The sequence below is a fragment of the Rattus norvegicus genome, chromosome 1 (genome assembly GCF_036323735.1).
Source record: "Rattus norvegicus strain BN/NHsdMcwi chromosome 1, GRCr8, whole genome shotgun sequence".
In the NCBI taxonomy this organism is placed as follows: Eukaryota; Metazoa; Chordata; class Mammalia; order Rodentia; family Muridae; genus Rattus; species Rattus norvegicus.
The window spans coordinates 255547371-255569790 of record NC_086019.1 but is presented as its reverse complement, the minus strand read 5'-3'; the positions used below and the strand labels follow the sequence as shown (position 1 = coordinate 255569790).

Sequence of the window (22420 nt, the reverse complement as noted above, 5' to 3'; positions counted from 1 at the left end):
ATGGCTCTACCTCCTGAGTGCTGGGACCTGAGGTGTGTGCTGCCCTCCTGGTTTCACCCGGTATTGGAGCACGAACCCAGAGCTTCCTACAGAGGAAACCAGGCAAGTTTTCTACCAGCTGAGCTGTGCCCCGTCTCTGGGCTTTAAGTCTGATCTATCAGCTCCTAATAAGGATCTGTGTCACTTCAACTTCTTATCATTGGTCCTGCCTTTAATCCTCAGAACTTCTTTAATATGGGACTAAGGAGGAAACCCAGCATTTCCCTATGAGTTTAATGAGAGCACCTTACAAGGGGAGAGAAATCTCTGTGTATCTCTTAGCTCTCCTTTTTCCAAAAACATCACTTAAGACAGATGACAGGGGCCCGGAGAGATGGCTCAGCGGTTAAGAGCACTGACTGCTCTTCCAGAGGTCCTGAGTTCAATTTCCGGCTGCCACATGGTGACTCACAGCCATCTGTAATGGGATCTGAGTCCCTCCTCTGGTGTGTCTGAAGACAGAGCACTCATAAAGACAGATTACAGACGTCCACTGTGGCATCAACTATCAGGATGAAGTCAAATTTATTTTTCATTTGTTTTCATTTTCATTCATTTACAGGGAAAAAAGTTTGAAGACAGCGACCTAAAGAGTACTCCTACCAAATTTGAGTTGGCAACCTTTTGTCATAGTCAGCATAAATTCAGTAAGTACTGTGCTTCCTGAATAACCACAGAGAAAAACCCAGAGGTGTCCTGTGGTAGGCCAGAAGGAAGATATTTGTAAACCTTAGACGTACAAGTTCTACTTCTGACCACTAGGTGGCGCCAGAACTCTGAAATAGTGAAATAGAAAAAGTTTGCTGTGAACCTTAAATTAACACCCTCTAAAAATCACTTTTTCTTAGCAGTGGCTTTGCCATCTTCCCATAGTCTGTGCTCTGGTGAAGAGCAGGCTCAGAAGACTTTGTGACTGCCCTTTAGCCACCCCCTCATGCTCGGTGGGCTCTACGCTGGCCCTAGGTCTAGCAGCTTTTCCTTTTGCCACAGCAGCCTCCAGTGCCTTCTGGTGCACATCTCGGCTTCATCTTGTCAGATTCCTCTGCAAGCTTGAATGGATCTCTGATTATAACCTGTCAAAAGACAAACCGGAGTGAAAGTACAGACGGGTTTGCATGTTTGATTTGGGCTGATTTACCAAGGAGGGAGATAAAATGTTACAGTGCTATCCAGCCCTCGGAGGAGCACTGATGCTCTAGGGTACAAATCACCTTTTAAGATAAATCTGCACACACACACACACACACACACACACACACACACACACACACACACACACACACACACACACACCAGTGATGTAAAGGAGGCATAAGGATCTGGACTTTTGGTCATCTTTGACTGCAATGTGAGTTGGAGGCCAGCCTGGGCTACAAGCTAAGGAACAAAAGATGACCCTATGTTTTGGAAGCTCTAATTAGATTATCACTCTCCCAGGGTAACCTCTACTTTGTCCAAGAAATGGGGGGCACTAATTTCTGTTTGTTTTTGAGACAGGGTTCTATGTAGCCCAGGCTGGCCTCCAACTCAGTATGATACTAAGAGACCGTTGAGGGTGTGTGTGTGTGTGTGTGTGTGTGTGTGTGTGTGTGTGTGTGTGTGTGATCACCACCCCACGCACCCCAATTTATGTTGTGCTGGGGACTAAACCTGAGCACTTCGCATGCAGGTAAGAGCTTTACCGGCTGAACAAGACCTCTAGCCCCAAAGTGGCTTTTATTGTTGTTTTGAGAGAGTCTTAGACTGGGTTGGCCTGGAACTCGTGATGATCCTCCTGCCTCAGCTTCTTAAGTGCTGAAGCTACCATAGCCTGCTTTAAAGTCGTTTCTGCTGGACCAGGGGAGACGATTTCACCCAACTGATTCTGTTGTGAGCTTCTCATAAGCAAGTGCCTTTTACCTTTGGAACCAAAATCCTGAAACGCTAAAACGTCCTGTCCTGTGCCTTATCCTCCAGACATATGTGCATGAGGCAAGAGTGCTAAGTCCAGCTGTTGATGTCCAGATTAGAGATGGCCATCACCAGTACCTGACCTTAGAGCACAGAGTGCAATTGGCTCAGGAGAAACAGCTGCCCTCAGTTTTCCTCCTTTTATGGCTAAATGAGCTGCTTCTTACGGTGACACCAGCGGACCAGGGGCCAACTGGGGCCAAAGACAGGAAACCCAGGGCATGAACAAGTCACCTGACATCCTGCTGTCACCGATGGACATTCCAATAGGAGCCTGTCAGGTCACTGCATTCAAGAGACTGCAGGCTCGTTTGATGGAGGCTATGCTCTCGCTTGCCCTCGGTCCCTACCTTTCTTCTTTGTTGGAGATTTATTTATTTTTATTTCACATGTATGGGCGTTTTTCTTAAATGAATGTCTGGGTGCCACAGGTGTGCAGTGCCTCTGGAGGCCGGAAGAGGAGGCTGAATCCCCCAGAACCGGAGTTACAGATGGTTGTAAGCAGCCATGTGGGTGTCTCTCTGCAAGAGAGACAAGTGCTCTTAACCACTGAGCCAACTGTCCAGCCCATTTCCACCTTCCCAATGTCAAAAGGTCACCCTGGGCCTGGACTCCGGGTCAAGCAGGCTAGAACCTGTGTTCGATGCTGCCATCACTCTAGGAGATGGCTCAGTGGGTGCTCACCACACAAGCATGAGGGCCTGAGTTCAGCTATCAGCATCTACATCAAAAGCCAGACATGACTGCACACTCCTGTGACCCCATCACTGGGGACGGTAGAGACCGGAGACTTCCTGGAGCTCGCTGGTCATCCAGTCGAGCTGAGACAGTGAGCTGTAAGTTCAGTGCCTGACCCTAGATAGATAATAGATAGATAGATAATAGATAGATAGATAGATAGATAGATAGATAGATAGATAGATAGACAGACAGACAGACAGACAGACAGACAGACAGACAGAGTTGGAGCTGTAGAACTGGCTCAGTGGTAAATAGCACTGGCTCCTCTTCCAGAGGACCAGGGTTCAATTCCCAGCACCCACATGAAAGCTCACAACTGTCTGCTACTTCAAGCAAGACCTGACAGACACCCTCACACACACATACATGCAGGCAAAACACCAATGCACATAAAATAAAAAATTTAAAAATATATGGGATGGAGAGTGATAGAAGTAGACACTAGGCATTTACCTGTAGTCTCTGCATGTGCACCTGCGTGTGCGCACACATACACACATGCACACGCATACATACTCACATGCCAAATGTGCATTTCTAGTCCTGAAGGGCTAGGATGGGATGGAAGGGGAGGAGCCTAAACAAGCATTCTTCCCAGGGGTGCAGCGTGCTGCTTAGCCTGCCCACTCCAGAAGCAGGCGTGAGTTCTAATCCACTGTCCTGCAGTCTCCCTACACCTCAGCTTCTTCATCTATAGGTTGAGGGTCACAAAGGTCACTGTGAGGACCACACAGCATCTTTTTTTTTCTTTTTTCTTTTTTTCAGAGCTGGGGACCGAACCCAGGGCCTTGCGGTTGCTAGGCAAGCGCTCTACCACTGAGCTAAATCCCCAACCCCACACAGCATCTTAAACAGATGACTGCTCCATAAAACTCAGCGCTTCTAAACTATTCCACCTGTCGCTCAGGTCATGGCCCCCATAACTGCCACCATTGGCTGCAATGAGACATCCCTAGACATCCCTGCACCATCCCACTTGCATCACTACGGATGCTGCCATGTTTTTAACAATGTAACTCGTTGACTGACTTGATTTGATACAGGGTGTTCTGTACTCCTGGCTGGCCTCCACATGTAACTGAGAACGGCCTTGGACTCCTATCCTCCGGCCTCCATCTCTCTCTCTCCTGCATGCCCTCACACCTGGCAATAATGTAACTCCTGTTGTAGCAAAACTTAGCAAAACTTGGCTTGGTCGGATTATAAAGAGGACAAAGAAGGCTAGAGGCCTAGCTCAATGGGAGTGTCCTTACCTTGTATGCACAACATGATGAGTTCAGTCTCCAGAAATGGGGGAGGGGGGAGATGGGGGAGGGGAGAAGGAAGAGGAGAAGGAGGAGAAAAGAGGAGGGGGAGGTGATGGTCTCAAGGCTTTCATCAGCCAATTTGGAGCAAACTGGCAACATCCACTATCCATGGAGGCAGCTGATGGAGGACAAACGCACACAATCACCCACGCTCTCTGAACACCGGGGTTTATCACCTTCCATATCTTCCATAAAACTGATACATGTCTGTGCCTCCAGAACTCGAGGCTGCATTTCTAGGTCACACAGCTGTTTCCTCCTGATGCTGAGCTGGCTGCCAACAGAACTGGAAGAACTACAACTTAAGAGATAGTGTGTCTCTACCCCTCTCTCAGCCTCTAACCTTACTTCGAGAGCGGGGAAACAAGATGCCAAGTGCGCCCTGCGTGCCGCTGGGTGGGTTAGGGGCGAAGAATGCGATAAGAAAGGATCCCAAGGTGTTATCTCACAGTTGAGTGGAATGCAGGTTAGAACACTGGCAAAAGAGGCCTGAGAGGGAAACTAAGGCTGCTGGTGGAGATCGGGGGCTCTTTGCCTATGAGCCTTGCTTTTTCCTTGACCTTATAGGAGTCAAGCATCCAGGGAGAGGCACAACATGTATCAGTGTGGGAGGGCTGCCCACTCCCTTGATACTGTAGAATCCATGGATCCTGCAGGCACTGCCATGGTGATGCTGATAAGTGAGAGCCTAGAACACGGCCGGTATGGCATCTCTCTGGTGGGGAATAACACTGAGAAAACGAGGAATTGTGCCAACTCATCAGGCCGTTAGGCAGCACCTATACAGCGCCCACCACAACCAAAGAAATCATTGTACTACAGAATGGATCACTGTGGGCATGAGAGAGGCGTGGCTGAATCAGGGGGAGCCTGACAGGACAAAAGCACCCTGAAATGCACGGAGGAAGCCCAGGATGCTGCAGGAGCCAAGCAGCCACAAACCACCTACGCCCAGTGTCTCAGGGACCCAGTGAAGACACGTTTGCAGACAGAACAGAAAACAGGCTGTCGAAAACCCCAGTCCTGGAGAACAAACAGCCTGGTTCTTGTTCTTCTCATCTGACAGGATGTTTCTGGGATGGCTGTTATTGCCAACTGGACACAGCCTGAAGACAGGGGGTGGTTTGTCACCAAGTCCGATAGGGAAGCAGGGCAAATCAAAGGGACAGAGATAAGAAATGGAGGTTGGGTTAAGATAACAAGGCAGCTCCTAAGAGACAGACACAAACTGCAGGAGCCTTGCCAGACTTTGAGAGGACTTTGAGCCTGAAGAAGAGGAAGGGCGTTTCCGAAGAGGGCTGCAAGTTCTATGATCTAGCATTAATGCCAAAGCAAGAAGGATCCCCAAGTACCTGGGACTACTAGGGGTGGGGCTGGAGATGCCTCAAAGCAAGGAACATAGAAGGTGAACCAAGCCTTGCGTGGAGCCGACTGTTTAATTAGTTCTCAAAGACAAACAAAACAAAAACCATTGCTCTGATGCATGGGTACCGAAAGTACAAATCTCTAAGGCAGCCCAGCCTGTCCTCTAGGGTTTGGGTCGCACTGAAGTTTATAGGGCACTGTCACCAGAGTAGTCAGTGATGTACTGACTTCTGAGAGGCTCCCCCATCCTGCAGGGTACTAAGGGGTGGTGGCTATTTTATTAGGAAAGGCATGCAGACTCCTGGGGGGCGGGGGTTGGGTGGGGGATGGTATCAAGATTCAGGTAGCTAAGGAGATACTGAGAGGGGAAGCAAATGGGACCCTGTTCGCTCTTCTGCCCCTAGATGGAGAGCAGTAGATGACAGAGATGGCCTGCTGAGAGCAAAGGCCTCTTGTCCCACACTGCCTCCAACAAGGCCCACACGACTTGGAGAATGTTGGTGCATTATAGGGCGCTAAATACGGTAAGAACTAGTATCTATGCTGAGGCGCCTACATTGCCAGGGATCAGGGAAAGAGGCACCCCCCCCCCTTGGCTCTGTGCTCTCTCTGTTCTCACAGCAATCCTGTGACACTAGACTGATGAGACCGTCCACCTTGCCTTTATTTAATTCTACCTGTCACAGAGCGGTGACTTAGGTCCCCATTCCAAACCGATATTATCTGCTCCCATTCTTGTAATAATAACCTGGGAAAAGAGGAAGCTTATAGTCTCAGAACACAGGACAATGACAGTGTTATCTCCTTCTAGATAGGAGGGGATAGGTCATCAACTCCAGCAAGATCCAAGGCCCCAGGCCACCCATGAGGTTCCTAGGAGTGGCCAAATCAGATAGGACCCATTTGTTTCCAGGCAGAGTATGAGATGAACCACAAGCCTCTTACATAGGAATCAACACACAGACATGCGTAGGGATAATCGAGGTGCAGACTCTAGGCACCCCCCTACCAGGTTTGCTAAAGCAACTAGACGTCACTCCGACAGACGGCATGAGCTGGACTCTCTCTGGCAAGAACAAGAGGCACCTGTCCTAAACTGTGGAGGGAGCTGAAACTGGACAGACTTCTTTAGACATCAGCACCACACCATGTACAATGCCACAGCACAAAAGTGGAGGGGAGACGGAGTCCTCACTGGTCACCGTGCAAAGCTCCCTACTAGAAAGCCCTAGGAGGGCCGACCCCCGCTGTTTCTAGGCAGCGGGAAGTATGGAGCCCAGTGACTTCCAGAGCTGCCTCCCCTCAGCTGGGTACAGTGTGGGATGGGGTTTAACTTACACCGGAAATGTGGGGTACGCAGTTGGGTCACGGTGAAACCGAAGCGTCTGCGCTGCGGCACAACCTGCCACAGACGTCACGTGACTTCTCCGACAGGAGAAAACCAGGGTGGCTGAGAGACAAAATTCTGGGTGCTATGTCTGCTAGCATGGGACGCCCATCAAGTGTACCGATGACTGGACACAGAGAACACAACATGGTGGATGGCACAGCATAGCGGTAAGCGAGGCAAGCACCCACTGGCTTCACCAAGTCCATCCTCTGAGGGAGACCGGCAAGGTCTTCAGAACCCGTGCCAGAATGATAGGACCCAGAGCATTAGCTTCCCAGGACATGCTGTGAGGGTAACACCCAAAAAACGTGGCAGCAGGCTTGGTGCAGAGAGAGCAGTTCATTAGAATAATGAGGCCCACCTGGCTAGGCCAAAGTCCCTGGAGAACGTGAGTAATTTAGACTACCTCTCGCTGCCATATCTGATCCTTGTGAGTGCTTGGGGGCTCAGAGTCCTGTTCCAGAGACCATCCACACCCAAGCTGTGCACATAGATTCCACAGAGTTGATACAGAGACAGGCCACCCTGCTATTCGTTCACAGCATGCATTAAATCCAAGAACCTGTAATCTCACACGTGGCCCAGTGAAGGCTAGAGGACGGCAAGTTCCAGATGGGATTGGGCTACATGGCAAGCCCCTGCTTCAAAAAGGAAAATGAAAAAGAATTCAAAATAAATAATAAATAAACGCAGAGACGGGGAACAATGCGGCAGCTTCCAGTGGCCTCTGCCACCTGGGGAACTGGCTACTTCTTGCTACAGTGTAAAATGTCTTCAGCTCTTCCAACTTGTCCATAGTAATCCCCCTAGACCATGAACTGTAGCCACTATTAGGAATCTCCGTTACATTTTTTCTAAAGTCCACCTTTACCCAGCATCCCTTGTGTTACTTTCTATCTCTGACCTTCCTCTGCCACACTTGGTTGTTGGTGGCTTGATGTGTTACAGTTGTTATCATCTAGGGTGGTCGGCTGTTTTGTTTAACTATATTCTATATTGATAGAAATATAAGGGGTTTTTGTTTAATTATTCTATACTAATAAAAATTTAAAGGGGCTGGGGATTTAGCTCAGTGGTAGAGCGCTTACCTAGGAAGCGCAAGGCCCTGGGTTCGGTCCCCAGCTCCGAAAAAAAGAACCAAAAAAAAAAAAATTTAAGGTTTTTGTTTAATTATTATATATAATAAAGATTTAAGTATTTTTGTTATTTATTGATAATTTTTTCTTTATTGTATATTGATAGATTTAAGTTATTTTGTTACTTGACTAATATTTGACTATATTGTACATAAAACTATGATGGTTCTTATAATTCTTTCTATTATATATAGATTGTTAATGTTAGAGAAAAAGACAATTCTTAAACAGAAAGAGATATAAAATGAAGACTTAAGGGTTCTTTAGAAAATAGATGATGTTTTGCTGCGGCAAACATGTAAAGAAATGTTTTCCTAAAATAGATTCAGGTAAAAGACTTAGGCAAACTCATAAAAAACCATTTCACTAGAACAGACACAAGGGAGAAAATGCTCTGCTAAAGCAAACATATAAAAAGACACATGGTAAAAGATTCTTTGCTAACAACACACACGTATATTGGTCCACCTTACATTGCATAGTTGATCTACATTTGTTGGAACTCCATAGAGAAAAACACCAAAAAAAAAAAAAATTCTGATGATGTGCTACAGTTTTCCAACAAAAGATAGCAGGTCAGGACTATTAGAGCAGTACTGAGCACAGCATTGCAGGTCAGGGCCATTAGAGCAGTACTGAGCACAGCATTGCAGGTCAGGGCCATTAGAGCAGTACTGAGCACATCATTGCAGAAAAGGACTATTAGAGCAGTACTGAGCACAGCATTGCAGGAAAGGACCACTAGAGAAGTACTGAGCACAGCACTGCAGGTCAGGGCCATTGAAGCAGTACTGAGCACAGCACTGCAGGTAAGGGCCATTAGAGCAGTACTAAGCACAGCACTGCAGGTAAGGACCATTAGAGCAGTACTGAGCACAGCATTGCAGGAAAGGACTATTAGAGCAGTACTGAGCACAGCATTGCAGGAAAGGACCATTAAAACAGTACTGAGCACAGCACTGCTGGTAAGGACCATTGAAGCAGTGCTGAGCAGGGCGCTGCAGAGCCAGCCCCAGGAATGCAGCAGCAACCTGCTTAATCTCTGAGAGAAACAGATACACTCTAGCTAGAATTCAGTCACTTAGGTCTTGCCCCTCTTTCTGGCCCAGGTTTGAGGCTCCAACCAGTATGGCTGCTGCCTAGAACTAGGCATCTGTCAGTAAGTCCGTCTGTACTGTGAGCAGACCTGGATCTGTCTGTGTCTCCCTCAGCACCTCGGACAGCCCTCAGACACGAGGACTGGGTGGTCTCACAGCCGGTCACTGATAAACTCAACTCTTTTAAAGTCTGTGAGGGGAAATTCTCCGAGGTTTACCTGCACATCCATGTATGCTCAGTGTGTAAACTACAGTTACGTACGAACAACAGAAAAGTGAAAATGTTTAGAGAAAGATCGTTTCTGAGACCAGAGTAAAAAAGGGCACCTAGAAGAACAATTATAAAATCCTGAAAAGAAAGCTGAGTGGCAGTGGCACACGCCTCTAATCCCAGCACTCGGGAGGCAGAGGCAGGTGGATGTGAATTCAAGGCCAGCCTGGTCTCCAAAACAAGTTTCAGGTTAGCCAAGCTTATACATAGAAACCCTGTCCTGAAAAAAGAAAAACAAACAAAAAGAAGAACCCTGAAGAGGGTGAGTGAGCCAAGACCTAGAGATTGTTCTCTAACCTCAAGGTGTACACATACAATAAATAAAAATGTAACAAAATACCACTGCTTTAAAAAATCAGAATGCGGGGGGGGGGGGGGGGCTGGAGAGATGGCTCAGAGGTTAGAGCACTGACTGTTCTCCCAGAGGTCCTGAGTTCAATTCCCAGCAACCACATGGTGGCTCACAACCATCTGTAATGGGATCTGATGCCCTCTCCTGGTGCGTCTGAAAACAGCGACAGTGTACTCTTATGCATAAAATAAATAAATCTTTAAAAAAAAAAAATCAGAATGCGGTCCAAGGCAGTTTTTTGAAACACCGGGGAAATGATGGTGAGATAATAAATGAAGTTAAACCACGACTAGGTGGTCTTTGGAACAAAACGTTACAGACTCTGTGGCATAAAAACTGGTACTCCTAAGCTGCTTCTACCAGAAAGTGGCTCGCCATGTCCTGGGCTCCTACAGGTTCACATGCCCAATACCGAAGTCCCTGAATGTTTTGAGGTTGGGCTTTTATACAGTTCTAGCTTGTCTCCCATAGATGGCGACACACATTTTCACGGGATGCTTTAAATTACCAGGCGGTGGGCTGGAATGAGAAGAGAGGAAGGAAGGGGCTACAGGAGAGAGTCAGTCAGTCTGCACACCATGGGACCTGGAGCTACAGAGCAACCCACATGTGCACACGCATAGACACGGATCAGACCACATGGCTGTTTCCTGGGCTTTGTTCCTGTTAGCCCTCCTCCCCCTAACCATTCGAAGCCAGCAATGGTGGTCTATGTCTGTAATCCTCAATATGGGAGATAGAGACAGGATGATCAGAAGATCATGCCAATCTGGGCAATATAAACTCTGCCTCAGAAGAACAAAAAGGTATGTGTCACACTACAGGAGTAGACGGTGCAGATCAAAACCCTACAACTCCCCCTTCTACACTCATGTTGGGTGGGTGGCTCACAACAATCTGTGACTCTATTCCAGGGGACCTGATGCCTTCTTCTGACCTCCTCGGGCACCAGGCACATAGGTGGCATCTGTCCATCCATATAGGCAAAGCACTCATATGCATAAAATAAAATAGGACAAAAGCTAACATTTAAAAACAAATGAAGGGGTTGGGGATTTAGCTCAGTGGTAGAGCGCTTGCCTAGCAAGCGCAAGGCCCTGGGTTCAGTCCCCAGCTCCCAAAAAAAAGAATAAAAAAAAAAAATCGTTCTTAGCACAACTGCCCACTGGTGCACAGGCTTTCGTAGTTTGCATTCCGAGGGCACATTTGTACCTCATATAATAAAAAGGAATCTGCATGGACGTGTTCTTGCTAGCTTAACAGCTACACCATGTTACTGGCTTGTTTGTTCATCCTCCACATGGCCCTGAGCAGACCATGATGATAAAGGGAGACACTGACTTAGACTTGGCCCAGATGTTCAGAGAACAAGGGGAGAGGGTAAGAGATGATTAAGGACAGAGGCACTGACGTCATAGATCCCAGGGACAAGGCTGGCCACCTGACAAGAGGGGCAAGAACACACTGGGAACTGATGGCCTTTGTCCTCCCAGTCTGCTAAAGCCTGCAGGCTGTAGGTAAGGGAAGGCAGTTTTTAGAGTATTGGTCCACGGCCATCTTGGATCACCTGCTTTCTGTATAGGCAGAGCTTAGAGATTACATTCTGTCCCTCTTGGCATGTGTGGTGACCAACAACAGGACTATTGTTCTGCGGTGACAGTACTAGGGATACAAAGTGGTGCAGCTACTGTGGAAGACAGGGTGGTTCTTCACAAGCTGGGGATATGGCCAAAAATGGTACCCTATGCCTTTTAATCTCAGGATGGGACAAGTGGAGCTCCGTGAGTTCAAGGCCAACCTGGTCTACATATTGACTTCCAGGCTGGCCAAGACTACACAGTGAGACCCTGTCTCAAAAGCAAATAATATCAAAGCCACCAAAAGTTAGAAATGCAAGAGAGAGAGAGAGAGAGAGAGAGAGAGAGAGAGAGATTCCATTCTTCAGTACAGATGCAAAATCTTTGAAAGCAGAAAAGTCAAATGAATATTTGCATATTTGTGTTCCTAATAGTACAGTTTATAATCTACAAGAAGCAGGACAACAGCCATCAAGTGTGGACAGATGAACCAATGCGGCCGTGCTCCAATAGGAGTGAGACAGCGGAGCATGCTCAGTGAAGCAGCTTTGAAAACACAGGGGAAAGGTCAGATACAAATGGCCATGTACATATAGATTTCATGTGAAATCTCCAAAAGAGGGGGAACTATGGAGTCCAGACAACCAGCTGCTGGTAAGAGCCAGTCAGTGGGGAAACTGGGAAACAGCTGCTCAATGGGGAGGAGTCTTGATGGCTGGACAACCGAAGGAGTCAATTATCAACCCTCTATTCTCACCCACCCTCCCCCGGACTTACCCAATCTGTCTCCGAGAGAGCTAGCTAGTCTCGGGGTAAAGCCCGGGTGATAAGAGACCCACCGTCTGTTGGAACTGCCCATTGCAGAGACTCAGACAAACTGAAGCAGAATGGTGATGATGAATCAGCCCCAGCCCTGACCCTTTATGCTAAAATTAGTTGTTTCTTTGTTTGTAAGCTTTATTTCTTTTTATTTTATGTGTGTGGGTGTTTTGCCTCAGACACAGGCCAGAATAGATTATCAAGTTTTAGATGATTGGTAGCTGCCATGAGGGTGCTGGGAATCAAACCCTGGAAGAGGGGCCAGTGTTCTTACCCACCAAGCCATCTCTCAATTGTTGTCCCCTAATTCCTAACATGTCAGTAATAACCTTTTGAGTTTTTGGAATATCTGTGAATTAACTGAAGGGATCTATAAGCCTTCTACAAACACACACACACACACACACACACACACACACACACACACCACACACACATATATGTGTATGTAAGTTTTCAAAACGGGGTTTGGGGATTTAGCTCAGTGGTAAAGTGCTTGCCTACCAAGCACAAGGCCCTGTGTTCAGTCTTCAACTCTGGGGGTGGGGAACAAAGAAAACAAGAATTACCAAAAGAAAGCTTTCAAAAGGGTCCCAAATATAAAACAGGTTAAGAGTTGCCACAAAAATGCCTTACATGCTGGACTCAGTATCACGCACTCATAATTCTAGTGACTGAGAATGAGTGGGGAGCAGTACTTGAATCCAGGAGTTCAAGACCCGTGTGGGCAATAAAACAAAACCTTGTCTCAAAACAAATCCTAACCCCAGGTGAACATTTTTTTTTAAAAAGATTTGTTTATTGTATGTATGTGAGTATACCAAAGCTGTCTTCAGACACACCAGAAGAGGGCATCAGATCTCATTACAGATGGTTGTGAGCCACCATGTGGTTGCTGGGAATTGAACTCAGGTCCTCTGGAAGAGCAGTCAGTGCTCTTAACCACTGAGCCATCTCTCCAGCCCCCAGGTGAACATTTTAAACCGACTACGTTTCCTTATGTTTCCACATGTTACCATAAGCTAAGATAAAAATACCAAAGCTAAGATAAAATTAATATCATTCTTATTACTTTAACATTTTTAAATGTAAAAAGGCTTTTTATTTATTATTTTATTTTATTTCTATGAGTGCTTTGTCTACACATATGTCTGCACCACATTTGTGCTTGGTCCCTTCAGAGGCTAGAAGAGGGCGTCCAATTCCCCTGGGATTGGAGTTAAGAGCTGCCATGTGGGTGCTGAGACTTGAACCTGTGTCCTCTGAAGCGCAGCTGTCACTGAGCCATCTGTCTAGCACTAAGAATGGTTTTTTTTTTTTTTTATTTATTATATATAAGTACACTGTAGCTGTCTTCAGATACACCAGAAGAGGGCATCGGATCTCTTTACAGATGGTTGTGAGCCACCATGTGGTTGCTGGGAATTGAACTCATGACCTCTGGAAGAGCAGTCGGGTGCTCTTAACCGCTGAGCCATCTCTCCAGCCCCTAAGAATGGGTTTTAACATTTCATTTACTTATCATTCATTTATTATGTATTTGTTTACTGTGTGTGTGTGTGTGCGCGCGCGCGTGTGCACGCGTGTGTGTGCGCGTGTGTGTGCACGTGTGTGTGCGCGTGTGCGTGCGCGTGTGTGTATATGTGTGTGCGTGTGCGTGTGTGCGCGCGCGCGCGTGGGTTGGGATGCATGTCACAGTGCATGTGCAGAGGTTAGAGAGCAGCTGGGGAAGTTGGTTCTCTCTCTCCATCATATGGTGTTCAGGGATTAAACTCGGGTCTTCAACTTTGACAGCAAGCACCTTTACCTGCTGAGCCATTGTCCCCTCTGCATTTTAAGTTACACATTTAGAAATGTATAACTCATTGACATTTGGTTTCATTAATATTTTTAAAATCTTGGCTAATTTCACTATAAGATAGCTTAAACAGTCAAGAAATGTTGGGGCTGGAGAGATGGCTCAGTGGTTAAGAGCACTAACTCCTCTTCCAGAGGTCCTGAGTTCAATTCCCAGCAACCACATGGTGGCTCACAATCATCTGTGACGGGATCCGATGCCCTCTTCTGGTGAGTCTGGAGACAGCCACAGTGTACTCACATACATAAGATAAATACACAATTAAAAAAAAAAAAAAAAAAAAAAAAAAGAAATGTTGGCTCTTGGAGTTAAGAGTCAGTTTTGCTCTTCCAGAGGATTTATGGGCTCAGTTCTCAGAACCCACATAGCAACTCTGTAAAACCAGTTCCCGGGCAGCTGGCTTCTGTGGGCACTGCAGAGAGTACACAGACATATATTTGGGGAAAACACCCATACACATAAAACAAAACTAAATCTTTAAATAAAAAGAATTTACAAAAGAAAATCAAATCATTTATCCACACAAATATTCTAGAAATGAGTTGTGGTAAATAGCCAACTGTGAAGAAAACTGTTGTCTTAGGAGGGCCTGTAGTTTGGTCTTTCAAGGGACCTGACTGAAGTAGGGAACTGAAAGTCCAACAAACCTTTGTTTGGGGAGCCAACAGGGAGGCCTCAACAGGTGTGAAGAGAAAATCGTGAGCAAACCGAGAGTTCCTCAAGATGGCTGCCGTCTCCTCATCCACTTCAACAGCTTCACCTTCCTAAGGGGAAGCAAAAGACGAGTATGAAAAGACACCATCTTGGCCCTCTTTGTTGTTTTGGGGCTGGGGATGGGAAAGGTTGTATAATCTTGAGGTGTGAGTTCTCTCTTCCATGAATTCTGGGAATCAAACCCAGTTTGCCAGGCTTTCATAGGCAAGCACCCTCACCTGCTGAGCCATCTTGCCAGACCAGCTCTTCAATCTTATTAGAAAGAAAATATCGTGAGCTGGGCAGTGGTGGAGCGTGCCCTTAGTCCCGGTGCTAAAAAGGACATGCTGGACCATCTCTGGTGGACGCGAGGAGTCCTGCTAGGCCAGGCTCTCCCTTGTTGGAAGGTCATCCATCTGTTTGTTCTGAGCCCAGGAGGCATTTGGTTTCTGGCTAGGGTTTGGTCTAATAATTTGTTGGGTGTCTTTTTGCCCTGACGCTCCTCCCGTATCTAATCTAATATAAACTGTTTAGAAGTACACATTACTTGGTAATCCAGCTAGTTAACTCCGGTATATTAATTAAGTTGCAGGAGCCAGCAGTTAAGGGTGGTTGTAAGACACAGTGTGGTGTTGGGAACCAAACTTAGGTCCTCTGCAGCAGCGACAGATGCTTTCAACCCCTGAGCCATCTCTCCAGACTCTCTGAATAAATCTCTAAATTTGGTTTATTTTTCACACTAACTTGAAGTTGTAGGTAATATTTTTTTTCCTGTTTCTTATCTGAGAGCTTTTCTGTGATATCCTCCAACTCATAAAGATCCTCCTGCCTCTGCCTCCCAAGTACTGGGATTGAGGCATAGTCCACACAAAAGGAGCCTGCTTAAACTGGCATTTTAAATCATCTTAAAAAAAAAAAGAAATAATATAACTGGTAACTTACAAAACTTATAAGATCTTATAATGAATAAAACATGTAATAAAAACTTGCAAAGCCTCTACAACTACATTTAAGTTAAAAGAAAATGTTGAAAACAAATGGTGAATTTGTTTAAAATTTTTCAGAGGTTGTTGCAAGACTAAAGATGGGGACTGAAGGGGTTGGGGATTTAGCTCAGTGGTAGAGCGCTTGCCTAGGAAGCGCAAGGCCCTGGGTTTGGTCCCCAGCTCCGAAAAAAAGAACCAAAAAAAAAGATGGGGACTGAAGTGATGGCTCAGCTGTCAGAAGAACGTGATGTTCTTCCTGGCGGTTCCCAGCCCCATAAGGTGGCTCAGAACTGTGTAAAACTCCAGTTCCAGAGGATCGAATGCCTTCTGCTCTCCTCAGGCACCAGGAACATATTTGGGGCACACATATGAAGGCAAAATACTCATAAACATAAAATAAAATACCATCACATAGATATATTCTAAGGAATCAATCGTCAACCTTCTAGTATCACCCACTGTCCCCTGGCTTTACCTATTCCTCCTCCTCTGAGAAAACAAAAGACTACATACAAAAAAAAAAAAAAAAAAAAAAAAGGTCTGGCTAGTCTCGGGGTAAAGCCTGGGTGATAAGAGACCCACGGTCTGTTAGAACTGCCCATTGTAGAGACTCAGACACTAACTGAAGCAGAATGATCAGAATGATGGTGATGAATCAGTCCCAGCCCTGACCCTCTACGCTAAAATTAGTTGTTTCTTTGTCTTGCTGTGTTTGTAAGCTTTATTTCTTTTTATCTCGGCCAGAATAGATCGTCCGCTCGCTCCCCTGAAACTGGGTTTGTGGAGTTGTCACTTCCCATGTGGGTTCTGAGAACTGAGCCCATGAGTCCTCTGGAGGAGCAGAAATGATCTTAACCACTGAGCTATCTCTCCAATCCCAAGAGCCAACACGTCTTGAGTATTTAAGCTGTACTATGGTAAAGTTAGCCAGGATTTTTAAAATATCAATTAATAGTATTCATATTCTATTACAAAAAAGGAAATTATCATTGTGACTCCTATTAGGCCCTATCTCTCTTTCTATTTTACAAAGTAAGATCTGGCTCTGCCGACAGAGCCTAAAACTACTGATTTCTAGCAGGTTTGACCACTCATGTCTATCGCTGTCATTAGTATTTGCAACACAGAAAAGACAGTTTCTAAAAATTTAAAATACTATGTTATTATCCAATTTTTTTCTCTGTAATGTAATTGTTCATTTATTTCTCCAAACTAAAATGTGGCATAATCCAAGATAATAAATCAAGTCAACACAGAAACATTAAGAGTCGTAATAACCTAGATATTAAAGACCAACCTTTCCTAAGATTAGAGCTAGCCATTCCACAGGAGGTTATAGATATTAGCTGAGCATTGTGGAGCATGCTAATTCCATCACGGAGGCAGAGACAGGGGGATCTCTGTGAGTTTGAGGCCAGCCTGGTCTGCAAAGTGATTTCCAGAACAGTCAGGGTTACAGAGAAACCCTGTCTCAAGAACTGTGATGCTTGGCCAACAGGGGGCACTGTGAAGACCCAGGAGGTTTTGCAGGAGGGGTGGGCGGAGCAAAGCCGCATCTGTGCGCCTGTGTTCCAGAGTCTGCAGGCCCGAATGACTGCACTGAAACACTGCAGAGAGCTAAAACGCTGCAGCCCATAGCCACCCTGTCTTGGCCTGTTTTTAGTCCCCTTGATTGACACCTGTTGACATCTTGGGACTGTGGAACTTTACAAAGTATTCTTGGCAGACCATCAGCTTCACCAATCCAAAAGACGAGGATGTCGTCACATAGCCTCAGAAACCTACAGCAGAGCATTCGCCCATTTTGCTATGACCCGCCTACCTGCGGCTCCCACGGATGTATTTGGCAAATATTTTGATTTATAGATGCCTTCCCTTTGTTACCTGTCCATGACGCAGTGTGATGTGATTTGAGGGAATCTGAATCACGTCCCCGGGGCTAGTGCCATCTTACTCCGTTCCAGAATAAACCAGCTCTTACCTCTTTGAAAGTGAGGACTACATTTTCGCATCAATAACATTCTAGTTCACCCAGAGCCAGAAAATGGGACTGGGTATTTGATTCCAAAGACTGACCTTTTCTACTTCGAAGAAATGAAGCCCTACTCTGTCTACTAAGAGTAGCATTAAATGCGAAGCCTCCTTAGTCATGTGACACTAACAATTGCAACACTGCTCCAATCCCAATCATCTCTCAGTATCATGTCTGAGCGAAGCTTTACCTACGTTCCTAGGTGTGATAACAGTATTGTGATTAGAAAAACATTAAATGCAATGAGATGCAGGCTGAAATATTTAAGGGGAAATATCGTGCTATCTATAAAATTGCATATATATGCCTATGTGTGTTATATGCATATTTACATTTTACAGTTTACACACACATATACACATACATATATGCATACAGATATACATATATAGTGTATCTTAGGCTATTTTGTCAGTACATGAACACCATAAATTGTACACCTAGGCTATGCAGTGTGTGTATATAGTATAACCCATTCCTCGATGGCTACAATAAACAAAACAACATAGATTAAGTCCAGCGAAAGATAAAGAAATAACACAACATACAGTTTTACAATAAGACACACACACACACACACACACAAACATGAACACACACACATGCACACACACACACATGAACACACACACCACACACACATATACACATGAGCACATACACCACACACACACACATGAACACACACACCACGCACACACACACATGAACACACACATACCACACACACACATATGCACATGAGCACATACACCATACACACACACACACATATACACATGAACACACACACACAAGTAATAATATAAAAGAAGCTGGGCACTGGTGGCACATGCCTTTAATCCAGCATGACCTAGGAGACAGGGCATTTTCAACTCTATTATAACCCCTGACCCTGCCACTGTATATAGTCTTCTCTTGGCTGAAGTGTTATATGCTACATGACCATATATGTATACACGCATGTACACGTTTATACACAGATAAAGCAAACACAGCAAAATGTTCTCAGTTGCTTATTAGAATAGGTAATAGGTATTGAGAGCTATGTGAGTATTTATTGTACTTTTTTTAACCTTTCTGTAATCAGAAATATTTTTATAATACTGAGAAACATCTTTTCACTTAACAAATACACACAAGCAGGAAGTCATGCTGCTCCCACACATGGACCCTAGCTAGATCAGTTGTAGCTTTCTCAGCCCCTCCACCTCCTCACCATGAATCTCTACAGAATGAGAGCTTCGAGCATTTGAGAAGTGTGTGAGTGTCCCACACACCAAGGAAAGTGGGAAAGATTGTGGTGGTGTGTGTGTGGTGTGTGTGTGGTGTGTGTGTGTGTGTGTGTGTGTGTGTGTCTGTGTGTGTGAGAGTCTGTGTGTATGTCTGTGTGTGTGAGTCTGTGTGTGTCTGTGTGTGAGTCTGTGTGTGTGTGAGTCTGTGTGCGTGTGTGTGTCTGTATGTGTGCGTGTAAGTCTGTACGTGTGTGTGTGTTCATGTGTGTGTATGTTGTGTGAGTCTGTGTGTGTGTCTATGTGTGTGTGAGTCTGTGTGTGTGTCTATGTGTGTGTGAGTCTGTGTATGTGTGAGTCTGTGTGTGTGTGTGTGTGTGTGTGCGTGTGTGTTCATTCAAGTGCAATGATGTTAACTAATAATCTCAGCACTCGGGAGGCAAAGACAGACAGATTTTTCTGAGTTCAAGGGCAGCCTGACCTACATAGTAAGTTCTAGGCCAGCAAGAGCGATAGGGTAAGTGATGTATGTGTTTATAAAAAGATAAAGAGAGATGGATATGCTATATGGAGGTGTCCAAATGATAACAGTAAGACCCTGACTCAAGAGAGGTGGGGATGGGGGGGTTGGGATGGAATTATCCAAGGAGTTGATGGACCACAGGGTGAATGAAAAGAAAGAGGCCACCACAAAAGCCCTAAAGGACAGTCATTCAGTGTCCCAAGAGAGCCAACCTACAAAAGCCAAATGCCTCCACGGAAGACAGTGACAAGAGCCAGTGGCATCAAACCCAAGTGTGCATTCTCACACCACTGGGAAGGAGAGCTGCACCCTGCCCTTGCCTGTGCACTGAAGATGAAGACCAGAGGAAATTCAGCTGATGGCCCAAAACACCTCAGAACACTGGATATGCAAGGTAAGAGTGGAAAGAAAGGAGAGGAAGGGTCAAGAAGGCTGGAGAACAGCCAGAGACAGCCTAGGGGGGTGGGGGGGAGCCAATAGACAATCAGAGCAGGAAGGCTCTCCCCAGGAGGCTCTTCAGGGAGTCTAGCATGCTTTCTGAAGGAATACACAGCTAATGGCTGGAACCACAAAAAGCCTGGACGCAGCAGGATTTTAAGTGACCCTGAGGGTCAGACAGCCATGCAGAATCTTGAAAGGTGGCCTTCCAGGATGTGGCCCAGAAGGAGTAAACATGTCAAAGTATCAGAGTAAACAAAAGCTGTGCATCTCAGGTAACGGACATTCTGCAAAGCCCTCGTGGAAGGAAAGACAACCCAGACAGCTAACGGAAGCCACAGGAATACAGAAGTGTGCCTCTGACTTTCTCTCCATTGCTGAGGGACTCTGAAGGTATTCCCGCCCCTCCAGCCCACCTGAAGCGTCTTACAGGGCTCACCACTGGGTGTCCGTTTAGATGGTTTGCTCTTACTAGGAATCCCAAACTCGAAGCGCTTATTACACCTAAAGTATTTTCAACTAATTTAATTAAAAGGGTGAGCTCGTTTCTATACCTTCGAATCACTGGGCAAGAGAAGACGGTATAAAAAAGTTTACTACTCTATTGTAAGTAAAATGAAAAAATACACAAACCACAAACAACATCAGAATAGTGAGAACCAGGTCAAGATCAAATTCAAGATCCAGGGAAGGCACTGGGGCTGAGGGGGGACACAGAAGCAAGAGAAGAAAGAATGCTGCTGAGTCCTGGATACGGGCCCTGCTCAGTCCCAAAGCTGAAGATAGAACTGGGGGTCTTGCACATACTGGCAAGTGCTCTACCATTGGGCCATACTGCCAGCCCAGAGGGCAGCTTTTTTTTTTTTTTTTTTTTTTTTTACCTTGAATGTAAAATTTGCATCGAAAATTAGTTCCTTTTCGTGCCCCATGATTCCTCCATTGTAAACAACTTGGCATCTTCCGGCTGGCTCTGTCTTAGGGAGTTTGAAGAGGCGAAATGTGGCAGACACGAAGCGACAGTCACCTGGAAGCAGACACACACAGGGCTCCCTTGCAGCACCCAGCAGCACTCGACAGAGGAAGACAGAGCGGACTGTGAGCCATTCATTATCTCTCTGGGCACTGCAGTCCATTTCCTGATTGGCTTCCAGATACTTTATTCAATGCCACCCTGGGGAAGGGGCTGGAATTATTCAGGAGACAAGGTGGACACCGGGAGATGAACAGTTTCCCTGGATGAGACTCTCGGAGAAGCTAATCCCCCAGTTGAAACCATGCACACTGCGGTCACAGCACCTCTGCTGTGGTTTCTTACCAAGAACCCTTTCTAGTTCCTTGTTTCCAACCGTAATAATATTGGCAGTGACCAAACGTGGAGGGCAGAACCCAATCTTTTTGGCAATGACGGCGAGGTCCTTCCAGTACAGAGCGCCACCCAGGCATTCCCCTTAGGAGAGAAAAGGCCAGAGCAGTCACCATATAAAGCAGTCTGAGGGACACTTCCAGCCTGAACAGGTAACTAGGACACAGTGTTAAGATGTAGGACCTCATGCGCAAGGCCCTGGGTTCGGTCCCCAGCTCCAAAAATAAAGAAAAAGATGTAGGACCTCACTGGCCATGGCGGAGCACTTCACACAACTCACACCTGTCTGTACTGCCAGTGCTAGGTGGTCGGACACCCTTGTATGGCCGCCATAGGCTCCATGGCACACAGAGCTACATGCAGGCAAAATATTCATATGCATAAAATAAAAATTGTTCGGACTTAGGAAATACACTTTTTGTATTTTTAAACATCTTTTAATTATTTTGCTTATTCATTATCTTGCCTTTTCTTAAAAAGACGGACTCTCGCTATATAACCCTGGCTAGTCTGGAACTTTTTTTTTTTTTTCTTTTTTTTCGGAGCTGGGGACCGAACCCAGGGCCTTGCGCTTGCTAGGCAGGCGCTCTACCACTGAGCTAAATCCCCAGCCCCTTAGCCTGGAACTTTCTATGTCACACACATGCCACACACTTTGCAACCTTCCTAATTCGCAACCTTCCTAATGCTTCAATCCTTTGATAAAGCTCCTCACATCTGTGGTGACCCCCAAGGGTAAAATTATTTTTGTTGTTACTTCGTAACTGTGATTTTGCTACAGTGTTTTCTGATGGCCTCAGGTGACCCCTGTGAAGGGGGTCTTTCAACCCCCAGTGGGATCACAACCCACAGGTTGAGAACTACTGTTTTATGTAGACCGAGCCTTGGACTCGGAGATCTGCCTGACTCTGCTTCCCAAGTGCTGGGAGTAAAGGTGTGTGCCACCACACCTGGCTTGGCGGCTCGGGCTTTTATATGCTTGTTTGTTTTCTGTGCGTATGAGACTGTGCGTGCTACAGTGCATGAGGAAGTTAGATGACAACTTTCAGGAGTTTTCTCATTCTACCATGGGGACTCTGGGGATCAAACTCAGGTTGTCAGGCTTGGAAGCAAGTATCTTTTTTTTTAATATTTATTTACTATGTTATTATGTAGAAGTACACTGTAGCCGTCTTCAGACACACCAGAAGAGGGCATCAGATCTCATGACAGATGGTTGTGAGCCACCATGTGGTTGCTGGGATTTGAACT

At 45.9% G+C, this 22420-nt stretch overlaps 1 protein-coding gene across 5 annotated transcripts in view; it reads right to left on the bottom strand.

The window, feature by feature from the left end:
* Window positions 1-545: 545 nt before the first annotated feature.
* The window catches only part of As3mt (arsenite methyltransferase), a 32367-nt gene continuing 10492 nt past the window's right edge, over window positions 546-22420 (bottom strand). The window contains exons 8-11 of one of the 5 annotated variants that reach the window (NM_080890.2): window positions 21122-21253; window positions 20688-20830; window positions 14550-14666; window positions 546-1112 (exon numbers count right to left, since the gene is read on the bottom strand). In NM_080890.2, coding sequence (NP_543166.2) covers window positions 1005-1112; window positions 14550-14666; window positions 20688-20830; window positions 21122-21253 — 500 coding nt within the window. In that variant the 3' untranslated portion in view covers window positions 546-1004. The other 4 variants (XM_063271150.1, XM_039082696.2, XM_039082665.2 and 1 more) reach the window with 4 other exon arrangements.